Below are 23359 nucleotides of genomic sequence, written 5' to 3' on the forward strand. Positions count from 1 at the left end.
CAAGCATCTCCTTGCTACATGACTTGAAAACAACTTTGATTATTCCAATTTGAAAATAACCGGATAGTCAAACCTGCAATATTGAAGCAATACTAATTAAAAAATTACCTGCATTTGCGGACCTGAGGATAAGTTAGAAGGGAAGAAAGAAGGATCATGATACTGTTTGTGGAAGCTGTCAAGTCATCCAGCTCCAGAAGTGCATCCCACAAGGTATTAAGAATAAAAGGCACCTACATACATAAGCAGAAGAGACTAAATTAAAAAAAAAAAAAACCAGATGCTGCCTCTAAGTGTTATTTTTCTTCACTCAGATCAAAAGTGAACTTTGCAATCAGAGTTGATGGAAAACATTTCAGTCACCTTCTGAGACTGAAGTTGGACCAGGCTTTCCACTACTGGTACCAAAGATGCTGCAGCAACAGCTCGGACATCATCATCCAGATCTTGAAGACCTTCAATTATTGCAGGCAACACTTTAGGCAATAAAGTGTTGATCATGTCCTGCCAAAACAACAAAAAGCATTTTTAAAATTAAAAAGCATATAATGCCCCAAAGAACTAAAACATACTCTGAGTGTGTGAATAAATCTGTTTGTTACATCAAACAGAAGCTATGGGTCCAAAACTCTAATCTAAACATTGTCAGTTAATATTCACGAAGTAAAAGCCAGGTTATAAATTTGAATGAACTGTAAACACAGCTCACTTCTGCTGTAAACAAAGCTCAGTATTTGCAGAATAACACCATGAATAAACTCTTGTACCATTCAGCTCTGTTAGTCAAAGTATTATCAAAACAATGCAAGCATAGCCTCTATTTATCATGTGTTGTGCAAGTAACTTATCAAGTTACAACAGTACAACTTTGCTACATATTTGCATATTTCTGCACCCTGGATATAAAAGTAGTCACAACATGTCAACGTACACATGGCTGCAGTGCAAGCAAGCTCACTTTGTCATACCTATCTACTGTCCAGCAACACCAACTTTGAGCAGAGTTTTTTTGTTCCAGACCTTTCTGCAATATGTCATGAGGGTTATTACCTGGCGTACTGCCAAAGCATACTTTATTCCTAGGAGACCACCATGTCTCACTTCCCACTGTTCTTGTGCAAGCAGCTTCAGGAGAACATCCACTGTTTTATGAACTCCAGCCTCATTCATGTGTTTCAATACTACTCCCAAAGTCTGCGCACAAGTCTCACGAACTGGTGCTACCACCTAGGATAAAGTAAATGATAAAACAGATACTTCTGTATGAAATTTTACTTAGAAAGAAACAAATATGAGTAGAGTCAGATGACCGAAACTGCTATACTAACAAGGTGAAATGTATGCATCAGCTACTTTGTAATAGGCATCTCTGAGCAGTTACAACAGGCACATGCAGCGGCACTGCTGCAATACTATCTCCTGCATACGCTTGCCGATCTACTTGTGCCCTCAGAGACAACTTACTTCATCTGAAACAAAGTCTCCAAATCTGTCCAGTGCAAACACACAAAGAAGCCTAATAACCAGATCTTCTAGCCACTCCTGATGCTGCTGAATCATCTGTAAAGAGAGAAAAATTGAACACTTGATTATATTCATTCATAAAGGATTTCTGATATGCTTTCTTTAGCTAAAATTTATCTAAAAGATATAACAACATATGTTTAAATTGACTTAATATAGTTATCTTGCACAGACAGTCAAGGCAAAATAATTCAGCTCACCTGACTTATTAAAATCATAGTTTATTAAAACAAACAACCAACCAACACCAACACATAGTAACTTTATCAAAAGGCTAGAGAGTACTTTGTAGGGTAGACAAATAATTTCATCCCCACACAGCACATGAAGGTAAGATCATTCAGATAATATACACTGACTAACATCAACATGTCCCAGGCAAATGAATTAGTGTGTTTGAAGGATATTTACAAATAAACTATGAAGCGGTACCTCTCTGCTGTGGGAGGTTCAATGAAAGGAACTTGCTCTTCAGCCATGCCTCTTCCAGACTTAACAAAGCAATTTAGACCAAGCTTGTTCTGAACCTCTGGTCTCTGTTGGAGACCCACTAGATGTATAACTCAATGTCAGAGCAGAAGCCCCATAAAACCAACTGCTCAGGCATCATCTTTCTCATCTCCACTGTTTGCCTACTACATCACCACTTCCCTTGAAAACTACTGCTTTAATGAACAGAACTTTCATCATATTATGGATTTCATATTCCCATACATGTCAAAGAATTATAACCTGCATACAGCACACATAGCAGCCTTTGAAGTGAGCCTGGAGTACACACACTCTTTCCATAGATAGTTAATGAACTGTTTAAAGTACCATATTGCAGCACATGTTATTATTACCCTGCAGTCTCCATGGAACAAATACTGCTACATATGGAAGCAAGGACAGCTACCAGCTTTTGCTTTCCCTATATACGAAGTATGCCAAAGTAGCTTGATTTACAGTTGATAAATGTATATCCTCATTCTTCAACACCCTCTAAACCACAAGCTCTGGCAGCCGCTTTTACAGCAGAGAAATCAGGATGAATCTGAATGAGACTCACTATTAGTAAACAAGTTAATACTCTCAGGATGCTTTTTAAAAGGGTTTTCCTATTAAATAGACTATTTAAAATACTTTTTTGTCATAATAACAAAGCAAGCAAATCAATCAAGTCACTATTTAAGTGACTAGAATTAGATGGTCTAAGACATTTCACTAGAGTTACAGGATCAGCTTGTCAATTTTGTTTCAGCATACCTTTACCATGACCTGAAAATAGTATTTTCTAGTATGGAAGCTGGTGTTTAATACCTTTACACACAGTCTACACATTAATGGCTGCTTGTACAGTAGTATGTTTTTTGCATCAGCTTTTTAAAAAGAATGTAAACATTTCATCAGGGCATACAATTATTTCATCCAGGTTATTTTGAGCAGACAAATCTCACGGTTTGTATTGCCCCAGATCAACCACCTCCTGCAAAGCATAAGTATTTTAAAAAGTCTGCTTTCAAAGCTTCATTTAAGTAACACGTTAAGTCTACATTACTGGAAACTTACCTCTTCTAAAGAGCTATCTCCCATTTTACCACCGCTTTTACCATGAGCTTTAAGTATCTCTCTCAATCCGGTACCTGCACCATGTCGAACCTAGAAAAGTGAAATAAAGAGTCGATTTTTGAATATTTAGGAAAAAATAAAAATCACACTGAGTAACTGAAACAACACTTTGTTCTTGATAGAGACATTTCAAGTACTGCAGAGTTAGTGGTACTTAAAGATTTGTGGGAAAGGACAGTATTTTATTAGATCAAATCATATACATAATAGTAATCTGTCCAAAGCCAACCTGTTCTTTTCCTAAGTATTTGGCAACTTATGGACAGAAACAATTAAGAATTGCTTCTGCTTTCTAACACAGAAGATATTATCATATTCATAGTAATGTAGCCAAAGACAGTTTTCATTTAGTTTTACCTCACTACAAGACACTGGTTTTCAGAGAAAGAGTAACTGGAAGATATTACTGGTTTTAGTAAGCTTGCAAGCTAGAGAAAAGCAAAAATCCTGTATTTCTTAAAAACTCAATATTTCTCTACAATCCTCTATATTTCTTAAACAAAGTTTGGATCCCCATTGAGTATTTTGGGGTCTGCACAGGCTAAAAACCTGCCTTGCTTGGCTGAATGTTAACAAGTAAGTGAATAAGTGACATGGAAAAGCAAATTATAGCCACTTGTATGTTCCCACCAAACATGAACAGTTGAACACACTAAGAAGAGTTTGGGAAATGTCAGAACACCAGTAGAAAGATGTGCTACAGACACCTGTTCCTGGTATTTTTGATAGAAACTGGCTAATCAAGAAAAGCCCACTCAACAGATACATAGGAAGTTGCAAAAGTAAAGTTCTGAACCAGGTTTTCATTGAGAGGTCTTCACACAGGTAACAGCAGAACTTCCTGGTGGTTGGTTTTTTTGTTTTTTGTTTGTTTTTTTGTTTTTTTTTTTTTTAAAGGGCACTTCATATACATGGTTGTTGCTAGCAGAAAGTCATTGTATTTCATCATAGCAACAACTAGTTGGTGGCTCCTCCCTTAATCAGAATATCTTAGATTAAATGCAAACATACACATCTGCATATATACAGCTCAGTGGCTACTGGCAAAAGCTATAAGCAAGCCAATAAAAAACAGCCAGAGAGCCTAGTCTTAAAATCCTAACTGTTCATAATAAACCAATCATTTGCTTATTTGGTCCAAGATTGCTTATGAGATAGAAGTTAACTAGCAAAGTCTTCCTCTTTTGGCTTGTAGAAACTAAGCTTCTGCAACATAAACCAGCAAGACAAATGTATAAAGAAAACACCAGGAGCAGGATTCATCTTGCTGACTTCAGCTGCCTGGAAGCCCAGCAAGCAGTCTGAACTAGTCATCCAGGATATCTCTAGACACTATAAAATGGCCCTCTGGCATCTTCTGGAAACACATATTTTGAGGTAGTTTAACCTGTTTCTCATGTAGAACATACTGTAATAATGATTCTGTATTGATCTACTTAATTGCGTGCACCCTATATCAAATGTGCTAACAAAGATAGAGAATGTCTGCATTACAGAAAACAAGTGGACTTTGGCTTCAACTGCAAACAGCCTGCTTTCAAATAACAAAAGGCTTATCAGTTCAGATGCAGTGATGTGCCCACAAATATAATTATCCTTCTCTGGGCTCAAAATAATTGTTCTAGCTGCATATGATCTATCTCTGCATTTCCAAGTTTGAGATCAGTATGGGTAGAGACAACTTGCTATAACTGAAACTGTGCTGCAGATATACCTAAGTATGTTATAGTTGGTGTTAACATTTGATCCTTCAAAAAATCAACTCTCATTAAAAAACTGAAGTTAGCTGAGAACAATTATTTCCTTCTTCAGCTCAAGGAAGAGATACCACTGTCAACTACACCATATTTTTGCTTCGAAGTTTGTGGAAAAGAATATAAGGACTGAATAAAAGGGTGGTCAGAAAAGGTTTTGAATCTCAAAAACAAATTGTCCAGGCAAACAAATATATAGTTTTTGTACTTTGTATTTACTATAATTCTAAAAAAAGTTAGAAGTTCATTTTAATAAATGAAGAGAACAACTAATGATTCGTAGCCTATCCTGTTACCAAAGGATTGATCCCCCCCGGCTTTTTCTACTAACTTCGCATTAGACAAGCATGCCACCATCATCCTGTTTTAATTGTTTAATCTTTTTGACCACAGATGCATGTGTTTATTTTGCTTGAGTTTCAATACTTCCAGAATTCTTACTTATAATCACTGCTTTCCATCTTTCCTACTCTCCACTTGAGTATACATTACAATTCTTCATTTCTTCTTTAAACGAATCTTAAAACACACTTAAGTTCTCCAAAAGCCAGGGTTTTTTAGCTATGTAATCTGTATTTACAATTGATTTAATTTTTGCTATCTAGCAAAATGCTCTCAAGTGCCACATGTAACATTTCTATGTTTCTATTGAAACCCTTTTTTTTTTAAATCTATAGCTACATCTAAGATACTGCACATGTCTTACCTCCCAAGAAGGGTTAAAGAGATCATTGCACACCTCTTCACAAAAGCTTTCCAGAGGCCATTCATTTGCCTAGATTTATAAAAATTTAAGTATGAGATTAAAGAGATCAGGTGAACACTTCTTATATTATATACCACTTAGATATGTGAAGATCACAAAGACCTACAAAAGCTTAAGTATTTCTTTGTTACTACACAGAATTGAAAAACAAAACAAAGCACAAAACAGCAACAACCAACCTTCTTCCACACTTCAGAAACTTTGCTTATCAGCACCAGATCTTTTAAAAAGCTTAAGAAGATTGTCTGTTAGTAATGTAACCTCTTCTCTATGGTAATTAATTTTGATGTTCTGGAATTCAACCTCTTTTACAACCACACTAAGGCAGAATATTAAGCAAAGTTTCTTATCCTCCCCAGTGATTTCTTTAAATTTATGAACTCTGCCTTTAAAGAAAGTAATTAGCAGGTCTCGGTTTTAAATTACACTATATAATCACATTTTGTCAGTTAATCCAGTAAAAAACACCACCTTTTTCAAAACACATTCTACATTTTTGAAAACCAGCAGCATATCCACTATCCCAAAATTTCCTGCAATGAAACCAAGGTGTCTTTGGAAAGGAGATTATGACACCAACATCAGTAAGTTCACACCCTCACAAACACAAAGCATTTAAAAGTCTAGCAATGAGCAGCTATTGAGCCTGCAGTTACCATTAATCTCTCAAATTCATTCTCCAATCACCATTTTGCAAAGAATTTCATTACTAAGATATGTTTGGTAAAATATTTTTGTAGAATAGAGTCTACTCAAGATAAAGTCTCTACAAATGAACTTCTATGTACCATTTGTATTCTGGTACAGCATTTCTTACAATTTTTCAGCTTTTCATTCTATTGAAACAAATGCAAGTTCTTCTAAAACCAAGGTAATTGTTTAAATCTTCAATTACTAAAGACAGAACTTAATTCTAAATTAAGCCTAGTTAAAGTAAGGCAAAGATTAAATGAAGTGTAAATGATCAAATTATTTATGGCTCAGAGTAATCCTACCATTTAAGTGTTTAGCACAGCATTACAATTTAATACCGAGGTCTGACACCTATAATCCACCTACTCAGGTTCATTTGGGTCACAAACCGCTACTAATGGGTTAAACGTGTTTTCTTCCTCCATGCTATACACAGTTTGAAGCCCATTTGCTTATTTACATATAAAAGTAAGCTGGCAATGGCATTCTTTATTTATCTTAATGCTAAAATATCTAAAGAATTTGGGAGCATAAAGGAGTTTTGTTCTACATCATTCTGCTAAAAAACCTGAATTATCATTCCAGCTACAGCAGAACAATACATAATACCTCTTCTGGAGCATTTTCTACTAATGTTTTTGAGTCTGTGGCAGGCTGGTTGATGACAACATTTGCAACTTTTCTTCTCTTTTCTTCTGGTTCCCCATCAGTGCTGTCATTGCTGAGAAGGAACAAGTATACGTTCATGAACTGAAACTATCCTTTAGTGGAAGTAATTACATCTACAAGTGAAGTCTCAGACACAATACAGTGTGGCAAGAATACAAACCAAAGAGGTTTAACAGTGAAATACGAAAAATAGATAGGTTTACATGTCAGAAAACTCAGTGAGGAGATGGCAGAACACTGTCCCAAATAGGAAATCCTTCAGAGTCTTTTCCAAGAAACACAAATTAAAGAAAAATCAAGGAAAGATAATTTTGTTTACTGCTTGTTATAAATGGATTATGTACAATAACACGTCACTATTAATCACAGTGGGGAACACAGCATACATGAGAAAGTTACATCTTAAATCTGTAGTTATTGTTTATCTTTTTGAATACCACATTTTCATGTGCCCTTCTCAAGCCATATTTAATAACAGGGACAAATCACAAATTTTAACTGAAGCATCCCATTATTTCAAGACCACTCTAAAGCTCAGTAATTAACAAAGCTCTTCTGGGAATAAGTCAGGCACACAAGTGTTTCACCATCAGCACAACTGGCACACAAAAGATGAAGATGCAAAGACTGTAGGAAGTTTTTCAACAAATAAATCAAACCACAATCCCAGCTTAACTGAAATAAAAGCAAATCAGTTCACTATTATACCTCTTCTCATTAGCTTCCACCGCATCTCTGGATCTTTGCTTTGCAAATAGCTTAGCCATTCTTTTGGCTTTATTCTTTTGTCTACTGCTCATACCAGCTCGAAATTCTGAGTCTATTAACTCAGCAGCCTGAAGAGTCTGAAAGAAAAGTCATTCATTGTCAATTCTTACCAGGAAGTTCCTGAAAAATCCTTAAACCCATATTGCTCTCAACTTCCCCAACCATCTGTCATTTCAAACTCAGAGCAGCAGTTTGACATCAAACAACACTAACATAACTATGTGGCATAGAAATTCAGGAAGCCAAAGGAAACCATATTAGATAATCTTCATAATTCAAGTATGATAACTGCAGAAGCACAAATTTGGTGGACTCGGCAGTGTTAGGTTTACAGTTGGACTGGACCACCTTAAAGGTCTTTTCCATCCTAAATGATTCTATGAAATAAAGCAAAACCACTATACTATTCCTTGCAGCCAAACAGCTCAAGGTTTTACCTACAGGTTGTTTGTTTACTAGTGAAACTGAAGAAGGCGAATAGTCCAGATCTTCATCATTGAACAGATCTTCAGTATTCATCCCAATTGCAGCACCCATATCTAAGCCAAGTTTCTTTTGCAACAGTTTCCTTTGCCGTGCTATCCTCTCTTTAGGATCAATTTCACCTTAAAAAAAAAGTTTTTTGAAAAGGAAAGATATGTCAAATTTCTAACCAGATGTATTATTAAAGATTTATTCAATGAAATCACATAAGAAAGTCAAAAATTACAGAATGAAGTTGTACTCTGCTAATAAATCAATACAATATTTTAAACCAAATCACACTGATTTCTAGGAAGCCCTTTTCTGCTGCTGAACCTATACTAATAGTTAATATGCCATCAATTTTTAAGCAGAAAGATAGTTCTCATGAAATTCATTAAATTACATTTGGTCTACAGAAGTAACAAAACAAGTTTCCCACAATTTTTTAGGAAAGTGTCTTGGAAAAGAGTGAATTAACACAGTAAAAAAAAATCCAGCAACTGATTCAAGAACTAGTGCTTTTTTTATTGAGCATACGCATCCTTGTTGGATCTGTTGATTTTGGCAGGTTTTTTTTTTTGTTTGGCATTTGGTTTTGTTTTTTTAAAAGAAAGGTTTCTTTTTCTCCTAGACTTTATCTTCTGTTAGGAAATACAAACCTAAGAAATAAGAACCATCAATAAAACCCCTCAAATGATATTCAATCCAATATCCTGTATTAAGCTAGGTTGAACGTGAACCCGTTTTCTTCAGAAACATTCTTCTTTGTAAAATGCAATAGACTCAGGTGTCACCTTTCTTCCTACCCAAACTAACCCCTGATGGCAATGTAGATTGAAGCATAAACATGATTTTCCTAGGGTGCTGGAGTCTGTTAACAGTTTTATCCTCAAGCTTAATCATCAAGCAAGGCTCCTTTAGGAGGTTAACAGAAGTTACCTCAAGAATGTTGTGAAGCTTCCACACTTCAACTACTGAACACCTAGACTTTGGGAGCACACACATTTACATTAAAAATCAGAATGTTTTTAGTGGCTGCGTAGAATAAACCTTTCATGTAACCCAAAACTTGCAGTGTGTAGGGCTGACTTCACTCTCTTTATATGTGTGATACGGAAGCCAGGAAGGAGATTTTTTTTTTTGTCAAATATCTGCACATAAACTTGTAAGCAGGTGACAAATTCTGGCAGAATTTGGGGGTACATACCAGGTTAAGCAGTAATTAGTAGTTAATTCTATCTATACCAATAAGCCTTTCTTTTAAAATTGCATTTAACTGACAAGCAAATAAATACAATCCAATTCCATTTTCAGAATTTTTTTTTTCCTTTCACAAGTTCATCTTAGGAAAAAAGTGTCAAAGACTGTTAATTCCAAAGATTATTTAGCTTGCTTTACATCCATTCACATTGCCTACACCATAGTTGCAGTTGCTTAAGCGTATTTACCATTCTTCTCCTTGCAAATCTTATTTATCCTGGTATGAGAATATAACATATCAGACTACTATGAACTAAAGTGTCCTATTCCATCTATTTGACTTCTGAACAGGTAGGGTTTCATTAGAAGAGATGAAACTTGTGCAACAGCTTATTAAGCTACCATAAAAGATGGCAAGGAATGAAACAGCAGCAAGGTTTAACAGACAGGATACTGCTGAAGCGTCAGCAGCCATGGGTTCCATTCCTTGCTCAGCTGGTGATGATCTGTGTACACTGCAAGTAACAAGTGAATCAGGGCTATGCAGTCAGAGCAGATTCTTATTTATAGCATCATTTCATTTGGTTCAGAAACTGGAAGATGGAGTAGAATTAGAGCAAGAGTACAGGAACAGCAAAAAAAAATCTTAGATTAAAATAATTAAATGCCATTACACTGAAATAAAACAACTTTCTCAGCTAAGAAATGTATCAGACAAGTAAACCGAAACAAAAGACATCACACAAATGCTGATATTTGACCTTCCAACTTTAACAGTTTTATCACAGTATTTTTCATGCAACGTTTCTATATTTGAAACCTTCAAGCGTCTAAATAAGCCACACCCTACTTTTTTATTTGGGAACACTGTTCTAATGAAGAACAAGCAGTGGTAGTTCCTGTACCTCAAGAGTCTACAGAAGCCTTTAATATTGCTTTTTCGCTCTCTCTTTCAGGTTTCCACTCTCCTCTTCCCCCCTGTACACATACTAATTCTAAGAGAAAAAAAACCAAACAATATGCACCCCCTTAAACTGATCAACTTGAGAAAGATAATACAAACCAGTTATGTTGGGGAATATTTTCTTTCATTATTTCCTAGCATTCTGAGAAACCATGGATGACTAGACTCGTAATATTGCTACAACAAACTTCTTCAAATCAGTAAGCTTTCTTGTCTGCAAGTAAGATATAAAGATATACCTGATTTATCATCTTGGACTTCAAATTCTGCACCAGCAGATCCAAGAAGAGATGCACCATGTTTTAACAACCGACATATATCAAATCTGTCAAAACGTAACCGATCTGTTGAAGGTGAATCTTCCATAGGACTTTCTGAGCCTTGTTCTGGAGAGGACAGAGAAGAGTTAGCATTGGAGTCCTTCGGGGACCAGCACTGCAACCAATTCTATCAGTCTTTAACAACAGGAAGGAGATTTCACTACACACTCTTCTCTGAGCTCTTTTGGGTAACCAAAAGTCACAATGGCACTAAGGAATCCAAAAAGGACTCTCAGAACAGACTAATGGCTAAAGAGGCAGATAAGGTTCAAAATTAATGACCTACACCATGCCTACACAACACTGAACTCAGAACTGGCAGTTAACATTCAATAAAGACCTTGGAGGCACTTCTGACAGTTCTCTATATTCACCAGCTTACTGGGCAGTGACAATCAGAAGAGCCAACTAAAAACTGGGCATCATCAAGAAGGACACAAAAAATGGCAAAGTGCATCATTTTGCCACTGTACATTCTAGAGATGTGGGTACACTGTGTGCAATTCTGTGCATCTCAAGAAGAACGCAAGTAAGAAAAAGAACAGAGAGGACAAAGTTATGTAAAACACAAAGCAGCTGTCTTGTGAGGAAAAACTAAGAGACAGCAACTCATTAATCTGGAGAGAAGAAAGATGTTGCAGAAGAACAAATATGATGGCTTACAAAAATCATACAGGCAGTAGATGCGGCAAACGCAGAACCTGTTTGTCAAATTCTATAGCAACAGAACCAGAAGGCATTAAATGAAACAACTATGAGATGACCTCAAAACAGGTCTGTTTTGTTGGTGGTGTTTTGCTTTCCTTTTTTAAAAAAGTTAATTTCTGGAACTTGTGCCACATAAGGTTGTGAATACACAGTGCCAACAAGTTTAGTCAAAAGCACTGACAACAGGTCCATAAGTTGGCAATAAAAACAACTCTAACATCCCTAAGATGACAATTTCAGATGCAAGCTGAGGACAAACAGAATAAATTTCAGCAAGTTGCCATTTCACCTCCCTTAGAAAGGTGCTTTGAGCAAGGTAACAGAAAAGAAAGTGTCTGCAAAATATAATGACAAAGTTGATCCATTAACATTTTCTCTATTTTACTAGTTATTATTCTTTTTATTTATGAAAGTAGCACTTTATGAAGGGTACAGAGCACAAGACCAGGAATCTTAGAAGAAACAAAGATTAGGCACATCGTTGTAATTTAATATTAACATCTAAAGTCAGAGGTTTTGATATACATGGACTGTAGTAAAAGTCTATACTCATTAAAAAAAACCCACACAAACAAAAAAAACCAAACCAGAATGACATAGTAGCCTTGAAAAGTCTCATGTCACAGTCAGTTTGCATCAGATAAAACACCAAATTCTACATAATTCATTTAAGAAGTACCTTGTTTTGATCTTGGAGTTGGATTCCACTCAGGTACATTTCTCACTATTGCTTCAACAGCCTGTCCAGCTGCAATACGAGTATCCCAATTCGTACTTCTTAAATACACTAAGACCTTTAAGGAGAGATTAATAAATAAATACTCACTTAAAATGTACTTTCAGAAAATCCATCAGCTGTTTTGCTCTACTAAAATACACTTTTAAGGCTATGGATTAGGACAACAGTCAAAACAACAAAAACAAAGGACAAGAAAACAAACCAAAGAAATGTGAGCAGCCTTCTCTATATTGCTCACCACTTAGCCAGACATTAAGAATTCATAAGATATATTTAGTCCCATCAGTCAAACTCAGCCTTGATTTCCTCCAGGTACTGAACAAGGCTTGAGACTTCCTTTTAGAAAGCAAAAAAACAGAAGTGTTCAGAAGAGATCAACAGACCTTAAAACTGCAAAGTCATTTAACCCAAGAAGAGGGACAACATGGGTCACTCAAAGCAACATGCTCTTCCTAAGTAATTTGCAACTATGTCTCAAATCTGGAAAAACTATTTCTTTCTCTGAAAGTGGTTTGATATTAATGATTCCTTGGCCACTCTGATACCATCAATTGTGGTGAGGCCACCTGTTTGTAAGAGCAGAACTGAGGTCACACAGCCATGTCCAGCTGTCAGATATAGACTATTCTGCTGCTTTTACTGGACTTGGCCAGATTGAAATCCCAAACTAACAAAAATCTCATTTTCCAGCCCTTTTAAAGACAAGCAGGCTCCTATATTTTTAATGCTTTATCACACCAGTAACAATTTTTAAAGGCAGGAGGAGAAAATTCTATAAGGCAGTAGAGCTTTTCTTTATAAAAGAAAATCTGAACTTACAGGAAAAATTGACTAGCAATACTGAATGCAAAGTGAAACCTGACTTATGTAGACATTGCAGAAGTTGTGAAAACAGGTTTAACAGAAGTAGTCTCCTATTTTCAGAGAACACAGGACTACTATGCTGCTTCTTCATCCCACAGAACCCACAACACTTTAAACCAGTTTTATTCTCACCATTAAAGTACTGAAAGCAAGCTCAATTAAAACAAACAAACAAAAACTTACTTTAGATAAGAGATTATTCAGTTCATGAGGATGCAGTTTCACTACTTCCCCGAGTTGCTGTGCAGCTGCTTTTCTTGTTACTGGTGTTGTACCGGTGTCCAGTAAAATAAAGAGACGATCAAGCCTAAATATGATTGACAAAAACCAAAAAATCTTATGGCATTCATAGTTCAGCCATGCATTTCTATTAATATTTCCCCACATTTTTCACTTTATCGAATGCAAACAGAATAAATGTTTGTCAGTTGACAGGGTGACAAATTTACTTTTTTTCTAACAGTAAGCACAGTTGTTCTAAAAGCACATTTAATTTGATAAGCAAAAAAAAAAAACTGTAAAAACAGTTAAAAAATCTGTAGTTACAAGAAAAATAAATTGTTCTCTTTGTTCTGTGATAGAGCATTTTCAATCTTGAAAAATAAATACTAGTAAGTTGTAAGTGATCTTCAAATTCTGAAGTAAAGGGCTTAACTCCTCATATTGCGTATTATCATTTCTTTTGAAGACATAGCCTGTGATCTATAATATCAAACTGCTTTCTCAGGATACCACAAATATTTACTTCCCATATATTTTCCCCCTAACTACCTGGAATACGTAAGACCAAACCTGTTGTTGTATTTACAGCTTTGAAATAATACAATACCTCTGGCCTTCCCATGAAACACAGTAATTTAAAAGAACAGATCTATTTTCACAGTAATTCTGTATTTAGTAAAAGATACCTTGTACATCTATTTTCAGAACAGCTAGCTTACTCCTCATTCAGAGCTACTGAATGAGAAAGTCATCACATAAAAACACACATAAAAATATACTTTACCCATATAATCAAATCAATGACAGAAGTAACAAATGTTCATTACTCCACCATAAGTGGGACAGTTAGTCTTTTTACAGGGTGCGTAGTTTATCAGTTAGTTATTCAGCAGTATGAGACTACTACGGAATACAAACCCAGAATCCATTCACGTAATACAATCAGAATTTTTATTTCTACCCTTAACCATAAATATACTTCTCCAAACACTACAACAATATGAAGCTGAAATTTACAGAGCAGCAAAGCTCACCCAGATCTGTCTAATGAAACAAGGACACACATACACTGAACGGCTCCCGTTCTTGTGAACACGTATCCTGACCCAATACAGGAAAAGGGCAAATGTTTTGCCTGTTGTCACTAATTACATTTATTCAAAACTGACATTACCATTAGTTTCAATCATAAAAAAACCCAAACAACAAAAAAACCTCCAAACACCACTCTTTCCAACATCACTGAATTTTCTATTTGCTTTGACATACTTAAACTGCACTTACTCCTGACAATAGCTTATAATGTGACACAACACATCAGCAATAATAGTGCTACAGAGCCAAAGTAGTAATGCCACAGAAACAGTTCCAAAACCCCAAATGCTTTAACTGGAGAAACTAGATAAAAAAATCAAACAACAACAACAAAAAAATCTAACTGAAAGTATTTCAAATCATCCTAGCATTTCAGACACACTTCTGATATTTTCCAGCTTTGAAATAATTATCTTCCTACTAGTAAAACAGGCAAGCTCATTTCAGTTTCTGTAGATGAAACCGGAGTTTCAATGCTATGATTTAGTGTTTCATAAATATCTAAACCAACAGTTTTGTGTTACAAGACCATCAAATAGGAAAGCAACAGCTTTATAGATTGAACTTTTCCAAATCACTGATGGTGGACTAGTCAGGAGGAACATACTAGGTACTTATTTACCTTAGTACATTTAACAGTGTTAATCCACCCTGATTTGCAGCACTCAGTATTATTCAGTACTAAATATCCTAGTGTGCAGTGCAACCACATCTTGCTTTAACATGCTTGTCCTCTTACTGTCAAACTCACCCTTTTCAGTCTCCAACTCGCTGGGAAACAAAGTTCACCAGTTAGCAGCACCCACTCCTTTAACTCGCAAAGTCAAGCACAATGTGCAATTAGACCACTGCCTCAGCTAGAACTCTTCAAGCATAAAAACAGGAGGGAACCACTATGATGGCCTACTCTCAAAAAAACCCCAAAGTTTAATTCCAATTATTGGTTACAATACTAGATATTCACTCCTAAACCCCACAACTTTTTGAAGCTGTATTACCTACAAAATACAGTTGTTTGTTTGTTGAGTTTTTTTAACCTGCAGTATGCTTGGTTTGTAACTATTGATTTTTAAATTGTAATATGCTTAATTTACACACAAATACAAAACGAAAACAAAAAACCTTCCTGTTGTCTCACATCACTAAGTGATAATCCTTCTGTCACCTTCCAGTCCTGAGCCAACTACATCCCACTGACAGGACAACAACCATACACCACCTCTGTGTGAACTTGTGCTATACGAGCTCATTACAAAGCACTAACTTGTTCAAAGAGGTGGATACTTTTTTCCTCTCACTTCAGAAATTTGAGATTTTTCTAATCGCTGCTGAAGTGTATCAACAAGATAGAACTTGCAGTGGCAATTCAAAATTCTTATGAACAGCATTACATTCAAATTACTTTTTCTTCTAAGAAATACCACACGAGCTTTTACACTGACACAGAGCTCATTAGAAACGTTTCTGACACAAAGACATCAACTCAGGTGCTAAAAACCAGGCATCTAGTAGCATTTGAGATGCTTCAGAATGAGTCATGCACATAGGGTGAGCAGACACGACACAGAGCACAGGAGCCCCTTGTCATTCTGAAGCAGCGAGGACATATTATACCATCTCAACTGGCACCAGACATCTAGATTAGGCAAGTGAATCCTCACCACATAAATATTCCAAGTCATCAAACCCAGAGCATTTCATTAAAGCACACTAGCTCTGAAAAGACTAAAACTTGAAATCTTACTTTCAGACTAGAACCACCTGAGAAATACTAAAGAATAATCAGTAGGTCTGTGATCAGGATATCAACTGTAACAGCCATCCCAAACTGGACCAGACTCTTCCACCACTAGACTACAACAATTTTATCTAACCACCCTAAAAAAAAAAATAGTAATTAATTTTTAGAGAAAGATCGCAGGCAAGAAGAATTCTAACAGTACAAAACTTCATTTACATTGCTATTTGTCAGAATAGCAAGGTTGGCTGTCATAAGGGGGATCATCTCTCTAATCAACTCTGTTATACAGAATGATTATGCACACAGGCTTAGTTCAGTTAACTAAAGGCAGTTTTGTGAATAAAAGTACACAGAAACTATTACTGACCCCCAGCCACTAAACATAATAAGCCCTTTGCTCTTCCGGTGCACTATCACAGCAAAGAAAACATTTTTGAAATTATGAAGGACAAACTGGAGAGCAAGTACCTTCAAAAGAGCCATCACAACTAACTCAGTGGCACTCTGCAGGTAGCATGATTCTCTGTTCTAGTCACTGTCTCCTGATAAATTTTGCATATTCAGCATTAAGGCCAGATTAGATGAGTCTGAGCAATCTGATCTAGTTGAAGATGTCCCAGGCCATGGCAGAGGGGTTGGACTAGATGATCTTTAACCCAAACCATTCTATGATTTTATGCCTGAGGAACAGCTCCAAAAGCTGGGGCGGTAGGACACACTGTGTTGGGTCCCTCCCTGGAGTCAGAGACCAAACCCTGCACAAGTTTTATGGTTCTAAACCAAGTCAGACATGACTGTATCCAGGCAGAGCAGGCAAACGTTGCAACAAATGACTCGTTCTGTTCTTCGTGCTAATCTTGAGTTCTTTGGTGCCTAAAGCTATGTCTCCAAAGAGGGGGTTGATCTCCATCTGAAGGGGTAGTTACAATGTTCGAAGTGAACCTTATGGCACTCCTGTGGAAACTGGATGATGCGGATTTGAAAGCCATTCAGCATCAGAAAACTAGCAGTGGGATAGTTAATGACCAGGACAAGATACAGACGTTATCAACAGTATCTCTAAAATGTTTCCAAAAGAAGATGTATGCAGCTGAATTGTATAAAGATCTTGATCATCCCAGCATAAGTGTTCTGACTGGACTGGGGCCTGGACAGGACTTCAGATGGGGAAACTTCCAATTTTGTTATTCCAATGAGTTGAGGTTTAAAAGGGACAGTGAGCTGATCCTGGCTGCCACTGAAGTGATCTGTTTGGACTCTGCATCTCTGTGTGCACCAGTATATTTAACAGGCCAGGGAGTAGAACCTGACAGGAAAGGCCAACTGGTACAGAACAGCTCATAACTATCCTAGCATATCCTCCAACTCATTAGAATTGTGTGACTGTACAGGAAAACCCGCTTAGTGGTGTAGTCCCTGGAATGCTCTAATGTCAGACTGTGTCTAAAGCTCTTTGGAAGACTACCAGCTGACACCCATCAGAAAGCAAGGGAATTACAAATTTACACTGTAAGTCATATTTGATCACCCAGTAGCTTCCTCCCAAACACTATTTCTGAATACAGAAACTGCCCAGAAACCTAGAAAACATCACTAAAAAACATAGTCTGACAGGGGTTCACATTCACTCTGAAATTCAACCTAATTTTTAATAGAGATGCCTTAGTTTTCCTTGTTGACCTGATAATCCTTCGTTCAGTGCGGTAGTTCATCATTTGGTGATATCGCAGATTGGTCAGCTTCACAGTTCAAAAATGCTCAAGCCCTGACTAAATCACATATAAACTGTTGAATAATCAATAAAACAACCTTCCAATATATAATCAGCGAGCAAGGAAAAGAAAATCACAACTTAATTTAGAACAAAGAAGTATAATGATACACAAAGAATGATCGTGATTTTACTTCTCATAGGTGGGAGACCATGAAGTAAATTGTTATGAAGGTGGGACTGTGGACAACAGAAATTTTGTTTCCTACAAAACAGCAGAAGGGATACCTGGAATAAAACAAGAGCTCCATCACCACACTGGTCACAGTATTACATACTGCATATGGAAGTCAACCAAATGCTACAATTAGTATAATTAAATCCATTTGGAATGTATAGTTCATACATTATATGATCTGTAGCATTAGGGTGTACAAGTTTTCTTTGTGAACTACTACATATGTATCTGCATCCAAGAAGGCAGCCCAAACACATATGATCAATTACATAAACTGTGAGAAAGAACAGGAAATTAAAATAGCTGTAAAGACTAATAATATAAGAAGTGTTTCAACGGGTGATCTAGGGAACTCCTCGATAAGAATTCCAGTTCAAGCTGCTGGAGTAGGTTAGAAGTCTTATCAGAGTGCAACCCTGAGTTTCAATTTCCATTTCAGTTTGTCAGGTGTCTGAGAAATTTCTCAGCTCTATCTCATCTGTGCAGCAGTGAACATGCTACTTTTGCTTCCCATGAGGGCGTGCGCACTCCCTCCTACAAACAGGAACAGGGAGAGCAGTCCACTGTTCTCCTCTTCCAGTTAATCTCCATCAATAAGAAGAGCTACACTATTTTGCCTCCTTTTGAGTCAGGACTTCTCTAATCACATTGGTTAGAGCATTCACCTATTCCGACAGTTCAAGCACATGCCTTTACATAGTAGGGAAAATATACTTCTTGTTCAGTTTAACTCTCGCTTTTCATGCAAGAGCAGCCATGGAAAAATAGTTTCCGAACAAGCTAGAAGCTGAATTATTTCTTTAGAACATTTGTTACTCCAAAAGAACAATTTCTAAAAGGTACACAGGGCCCATAAAAGAGATTTTTGGACAATGCTGGTATCCTGTAAGAACTCCATATTCCCAAGGATGCAGTATTACACTGGAAATGTCATTATTTATGTAACACCAGTCAGTGCAGCCATTTATTCCTGGGAAATCACAGCCCTCCACCCCAAAAGCCAAGAGCAACACATGAGGCCCACTTATTTTCCAGGAGCTTTACTATCATAGCCTTCTGACATTATTTAATTTTAAAATAAAAACCACATTCAGTTATACACAAATCCAAGTATATGAAAACACTGGGAGCTCTAGCAACTAGTATTAAACTTAGATGGCCCAAATAAAGGATGGCTTGGAAGAACAGCAAGTTGTTATGCTTTCCCATATTTGCTTAAGGAAGTGTCTTGAAAAAACCCTGAAGAGGAATGTCTTTAAGTTATTTCATGGTGAACTTAAAGATATACCTATTCAATTAAAAGTATTTATTATTAATGCATCTTGCCAGCCTCATGCATTTTAAAAGCACATTTGTTCTCCTTCATATTGTGAAGGCCCCCGAAACCAGGCAAAAGCCATTAACAGCCTTGGTGTTCGAATAATGATCATGAGGTGCCTTTGAACACATTAGAGAAACTGGAAAGAAGTTTTATTAGATATTGAAAGAGACTATCAACACTATCATCTACTGAAACTCAATCACCATGAGTAATCTGTGAGCATTGCCATTTCTCATAAATTGGCAGTACTGCTTTTTCATCAAAAGTGTCTCAAGAGATCACTAGCAATCCATTGCATTTATTCACTTGGATCATATACTTTGTAGGAATTAAGCTGAAGCAAAACTTGTCACTTCCTTTTTTTTCTTCTCAGTTCCACTATCAAGAATAAATTAATTTAATTAGCTATGCAAACATTGTACTACTTCATACATACTTTTAAGACCAGAGACAGGAGATAGAGTCTACCAAATTAGCTTGCACATTCACAGAAAGAACATCAACCTTCCCACCCACCTACACATACTTCTGGAGGATGGCATTCATTAGTTTTTTCAGCATAACACTATGAAAGAGGTGAGCACATACAAAGCAACTGTTCTGCAACACCTTTTGGTATGAGGTATCTACTGTATATAGAAAGCAGGTCTTCAATCTGTGTAACAGCAGAATCTGGTAAAACATATGCATACATATAATGCAGGATAAAATATCAGAATCTCTTTCATCAACAGAATGAATTCTTCCTGAACAGACTAGGGGTTTGAGAAAGCTCTTCAATCAGCAGAAACTGAACTTGACTGGGAAAATGACCACTTGATAATTTACCGGTTTGAAATGTAAAAATACCCTTCCCCCCACCTCCAAAAATGGCTAATTTTAAAAATATTGTTCCAATACAGAACTAATCCTAATGAAGTTTTTTCCTTAGTATCAGTGTCTGGTGTAAAGTCAAAGACTATGGTTCTTGGAGAAAGATTCATCTGAATCAACTTCTTCCTCACCCTCCACACTTGTACAGTTAGAATCATTCAATAATGAAGTATTGTGGTGGTCCTTCAAAATTATAAAACATAACAGTAACTACCTGGAGGAAAAGTACAGATCTCTACAATTAAACATAGCTGGTACAGAAGCTGGAACAACTACATCCTTTACAGAAATATAGTTATGTGGTATATAAGTGTACAAAGCAACTATTTTTAAAATGTCTGAAAATAAACGACCTTAGAAATTCAACATTCTGAAGTAAAGGGTAAATACAATTTATTTTATTTACAAAAGCAATACTGACATGATATCATCAGTGTTCCTATGGTCCAGCAGCCAAAAGACTCATTTATCAAGAGCTGCTGTGTAAGTTCAAAGGGATAGGGACAGGTTTTGCTGTAGCTATTAAAAAAAAACATACACAAGGCCAAATTTACACAGTATCTACTGTGGAGTTAGCCAGGAATAACCAAGGCATTACAGCACTCCAAAATGTACAATTTACATGTGGAATTGAAACAATGCTATACCAACTCACATGTATTACAGCACCATCATTAGAGTTTTATACCTTATGTTCAACTAGTGTAACATTTTGTTCCTAAAACTGTACTCTGAAATAACGTATCACATATAACATTAACACACCAATTTTCTTAGTGCTCCACACAGAAGCTTTAGAGCCTTATCCAAACCAGAATTTTTTTTGCTTGTCAGTTACCAGACCGAACAGGTGTCAGCTAAATCTTTACATAGAACACTACTGCTTTCCACTAAAGCCACGCGGTGTTAGAGAAATACAGGAATGTGAAACCAAGCTTTACAGTAGACGCAACCTCATCGTACAGCTGAAAAGCTGTATCTTGACATTCATTAGCCCCATATCACATATATGTTAGCAGTTATTCAAGCAGACTGCCCCAGATCTCATGTAATTAGAATACAACTATTTTACATGATAGCTTACAGTAGTATTTTAATATACATAGTAGTCTTGTTACAGTAATCCTTACTACTTCAAATTCTTATGGAGACCTTCAGGAAAAAAAATAAGTGTTGAGCAGAATAAGATAAATGGATGCTTTGTAGAAACTACCAAGCTCAAACTAGAACACCTGTCACTAGAAGTCTTAAAAGTGTGTATTACCGCTATAAGTTTCAGTTAACAATGGATTTCCATTACAAATGTGCACACCTTTACTTTGCTACATAGAACTGTAAACTTATTCATACACAGCTTCAGAAACAAAATTTACTTTTGTTATAGCACTTCAGAAGTGCAGAGATACTACCAACACATAACTTGAAGCCAATCTATCACAAGGTTAATTTGGATTTATGGTTTCAACTATCCTGTTAGGAAGCATTTCCAGACTCCCTCCCCCACCCCCACCCCCCCCAAAAAAAAAAAAAAAAAAAAACAAACAAAAAACAAAAAAGCAAAGCAGGAATCCTGGCTCAGCATTTTTTACAAAACAGCTCTATTAAGACACACTTCTGTATCTGTGAATACTTCAAACGCTGGCACACCCCAGCAAACATGTGTGTAAGCAGATACTACCCAACATCTTGAGGCAGAGCCAGAACACACTAATCGCTTTTCTCCATGGAAGCCCTTTTTATTTTGGTTACTTTACAGCTAAGGGCTGTGAAAGGCAAAAAGGTTCCTTGCCAGTTTTTGAGACTCGATAGCATTTCCCTTATACCCTAGCAGTTTAACCCAAGAAAACACTGGGCAACAAATCAAAGGCGTCAAATTAAGGAGGAAGCCCGAGGCGGCCCAGGCAGAGCCCCTGCGGCCTGCTGAGGTGAGGGGGCCTCCCTGTGCGCCGGGCACGGGGGTCACCCCAGGGCAGGCAGCACAGCCAGAGCCGGGGCACGGAGCCACCTCCGACCCCACCGAGGCGGCACATGCCGCCCAGGAGCGCGGAGGCCCCGGCAAGGCCTCCGCAAGCTTCCGAGACGAGCGGGGGCGGAAACCGGGCACCCCTCTTCATCCCCGCACGCCCCGAAGCCAGGCCACCCGGAGGGGCGAGGACTCCGGGCCGCCGCCGCCAGCTCTCCTTCCCCCACCCTTCCCGGCTCCTACAGACCTGGAGACGGCCATGACCGCCCGGAACTGGGCCGCGGCGGAGGCTCGCGGCGGGACGGCAGGCGGGGGGGCCGGCGCCGCTCTCCCGGGGAGGAGGGCGCAGGGCCTAGCTCGGGCCTCTCGGGCGCCGCACCCGGCCTCGGCCCCGCCGGTGATCCGCGGGGAGCAGCTGAGCGCAGCTGTGGCCGGCAACGGTCCGAGTCTCGCTCCCCCCGGGGGCGCAGCAGCAGCGCGGGCGTGAGAGACGCACGACCCTCGGAGCGCGAGTTAAAGCTTCTATCCCCCCATCGCCAGGGCGAAGCCCAATGCCTGGTTTTATATGAGCAGCCATCTTGTATTTATTCCCTTCCTCCATGATAGCCGCTTCCTGATTGGCAACAGCGCTCGACCGCAGCCAATGGACAGAGCGCTTCTAAGAGCAAGGAGGGCGGGCGCACGCAGCGCCCGGACTGAGCAGGACCGGCCATGGAGCCTGCCGAGCCGGCTGCGGGGGGCGCCGGCCTCTGGCGGGGCGTGCCATCTGCACGCGTGTGTGGGGGAAACTCAAAGGAGAGCGTCCCAGTCCCTCGCCCCGAGGGGAGAAGAGAGGCACTAGAGCGCGAAGTACACGCGTGTCCTTGCCAGTCCACCGGATGGCAGTGTTTCTCCCCCATCACCGTGGCGGGAGAGAGCAGCCGGGAAGTGGGCGAGCTCACCCTGCGCTCCCCATTCGCCGAAATGCGCTGCCCCTCGGCTTACGCCCGGTGCTGCGGCGCCGATGCCCAGCCCACAGAGACTACGGCTCCCGGCGTGCAGCGCGCTCAGCACCGCGCCCTCGCGCGGGGACGAGGGGACGCGGCCCCGGCCGAGCCGTTGCCCCCTATAGTCTGTCCCACCCGCTCTGCGCTGCTGTCCCGGCCCTGCT

General features: G+C 38.3%; 1 protein-coding gene across 1 annotated transcript in view; it reads right to left on the bottom strand.

Moving 5' to 3' along the window:
- BTAF1 (B-TFIID TATA-box binding protein associated factor 1) overlaps nt 1-22818 on the bottom strand; it is a 44683-nt gene extending 21865 nt beyond the window's left edge. The window contains exons 1-13 of the mRNA XM_065843900.2: nt 22457-22818; nt 13229-13352; nt 12122-12236; nt 10654-10800; nt 8227-8390; nt 7726-7862; nt 6958-7069; nt 5596-5664; nt 3076-3165; nt 1465-1560; nt 1051-1227; nt 364-504; nt 109-233 (exon numbers count right to left, since the gene is read on the bottom strand). Coding sequence (XP_065699972.1) covers nt 109-233; nt 364-504; nt 1051-1227; nt 1465-1560; nt 3076-3165; nt 5596-5664; nt 6958-7069; nt 7726-7862; nt 8227-8390; nt 10654-10800; nt 12122-12236; nt 13229-13352; nt 22457-22470 — 1511 coding nt within the window. The 5' untranslated portion in view covers nt 22471-22818. The remainder of the gene's footprint in view (nt 1-108; nt 234-363; nt 505-1050; nt 1228-1464; nt 1561-3075; nt 3166-5595; nt 5665-6957; nt 7070-7725; nt 7863-8226; nt 8391-10653; nt 10801-12121; nt 12237-13228; nt 13353-22456) is intronic.
- Nucleotides 22819-23359: the final 541 nt, after the last annotated feature.

This window comes from Patagioenas fasciata, chromosome 8, assembly GCF_037038585.1.
Source record: "Patagioenas fasciata isolate bPatFas1 chromosome 8, bPatFas1.hap1, whole genome shotgun sequence".
Classification (NCBI taxonomy): domain Eukaryota; kingdom Metazoa; phylum Chordata; class Aves; order Columbiformes; family Columbidae; genus Patagioenas; species Patagioenas fasciata.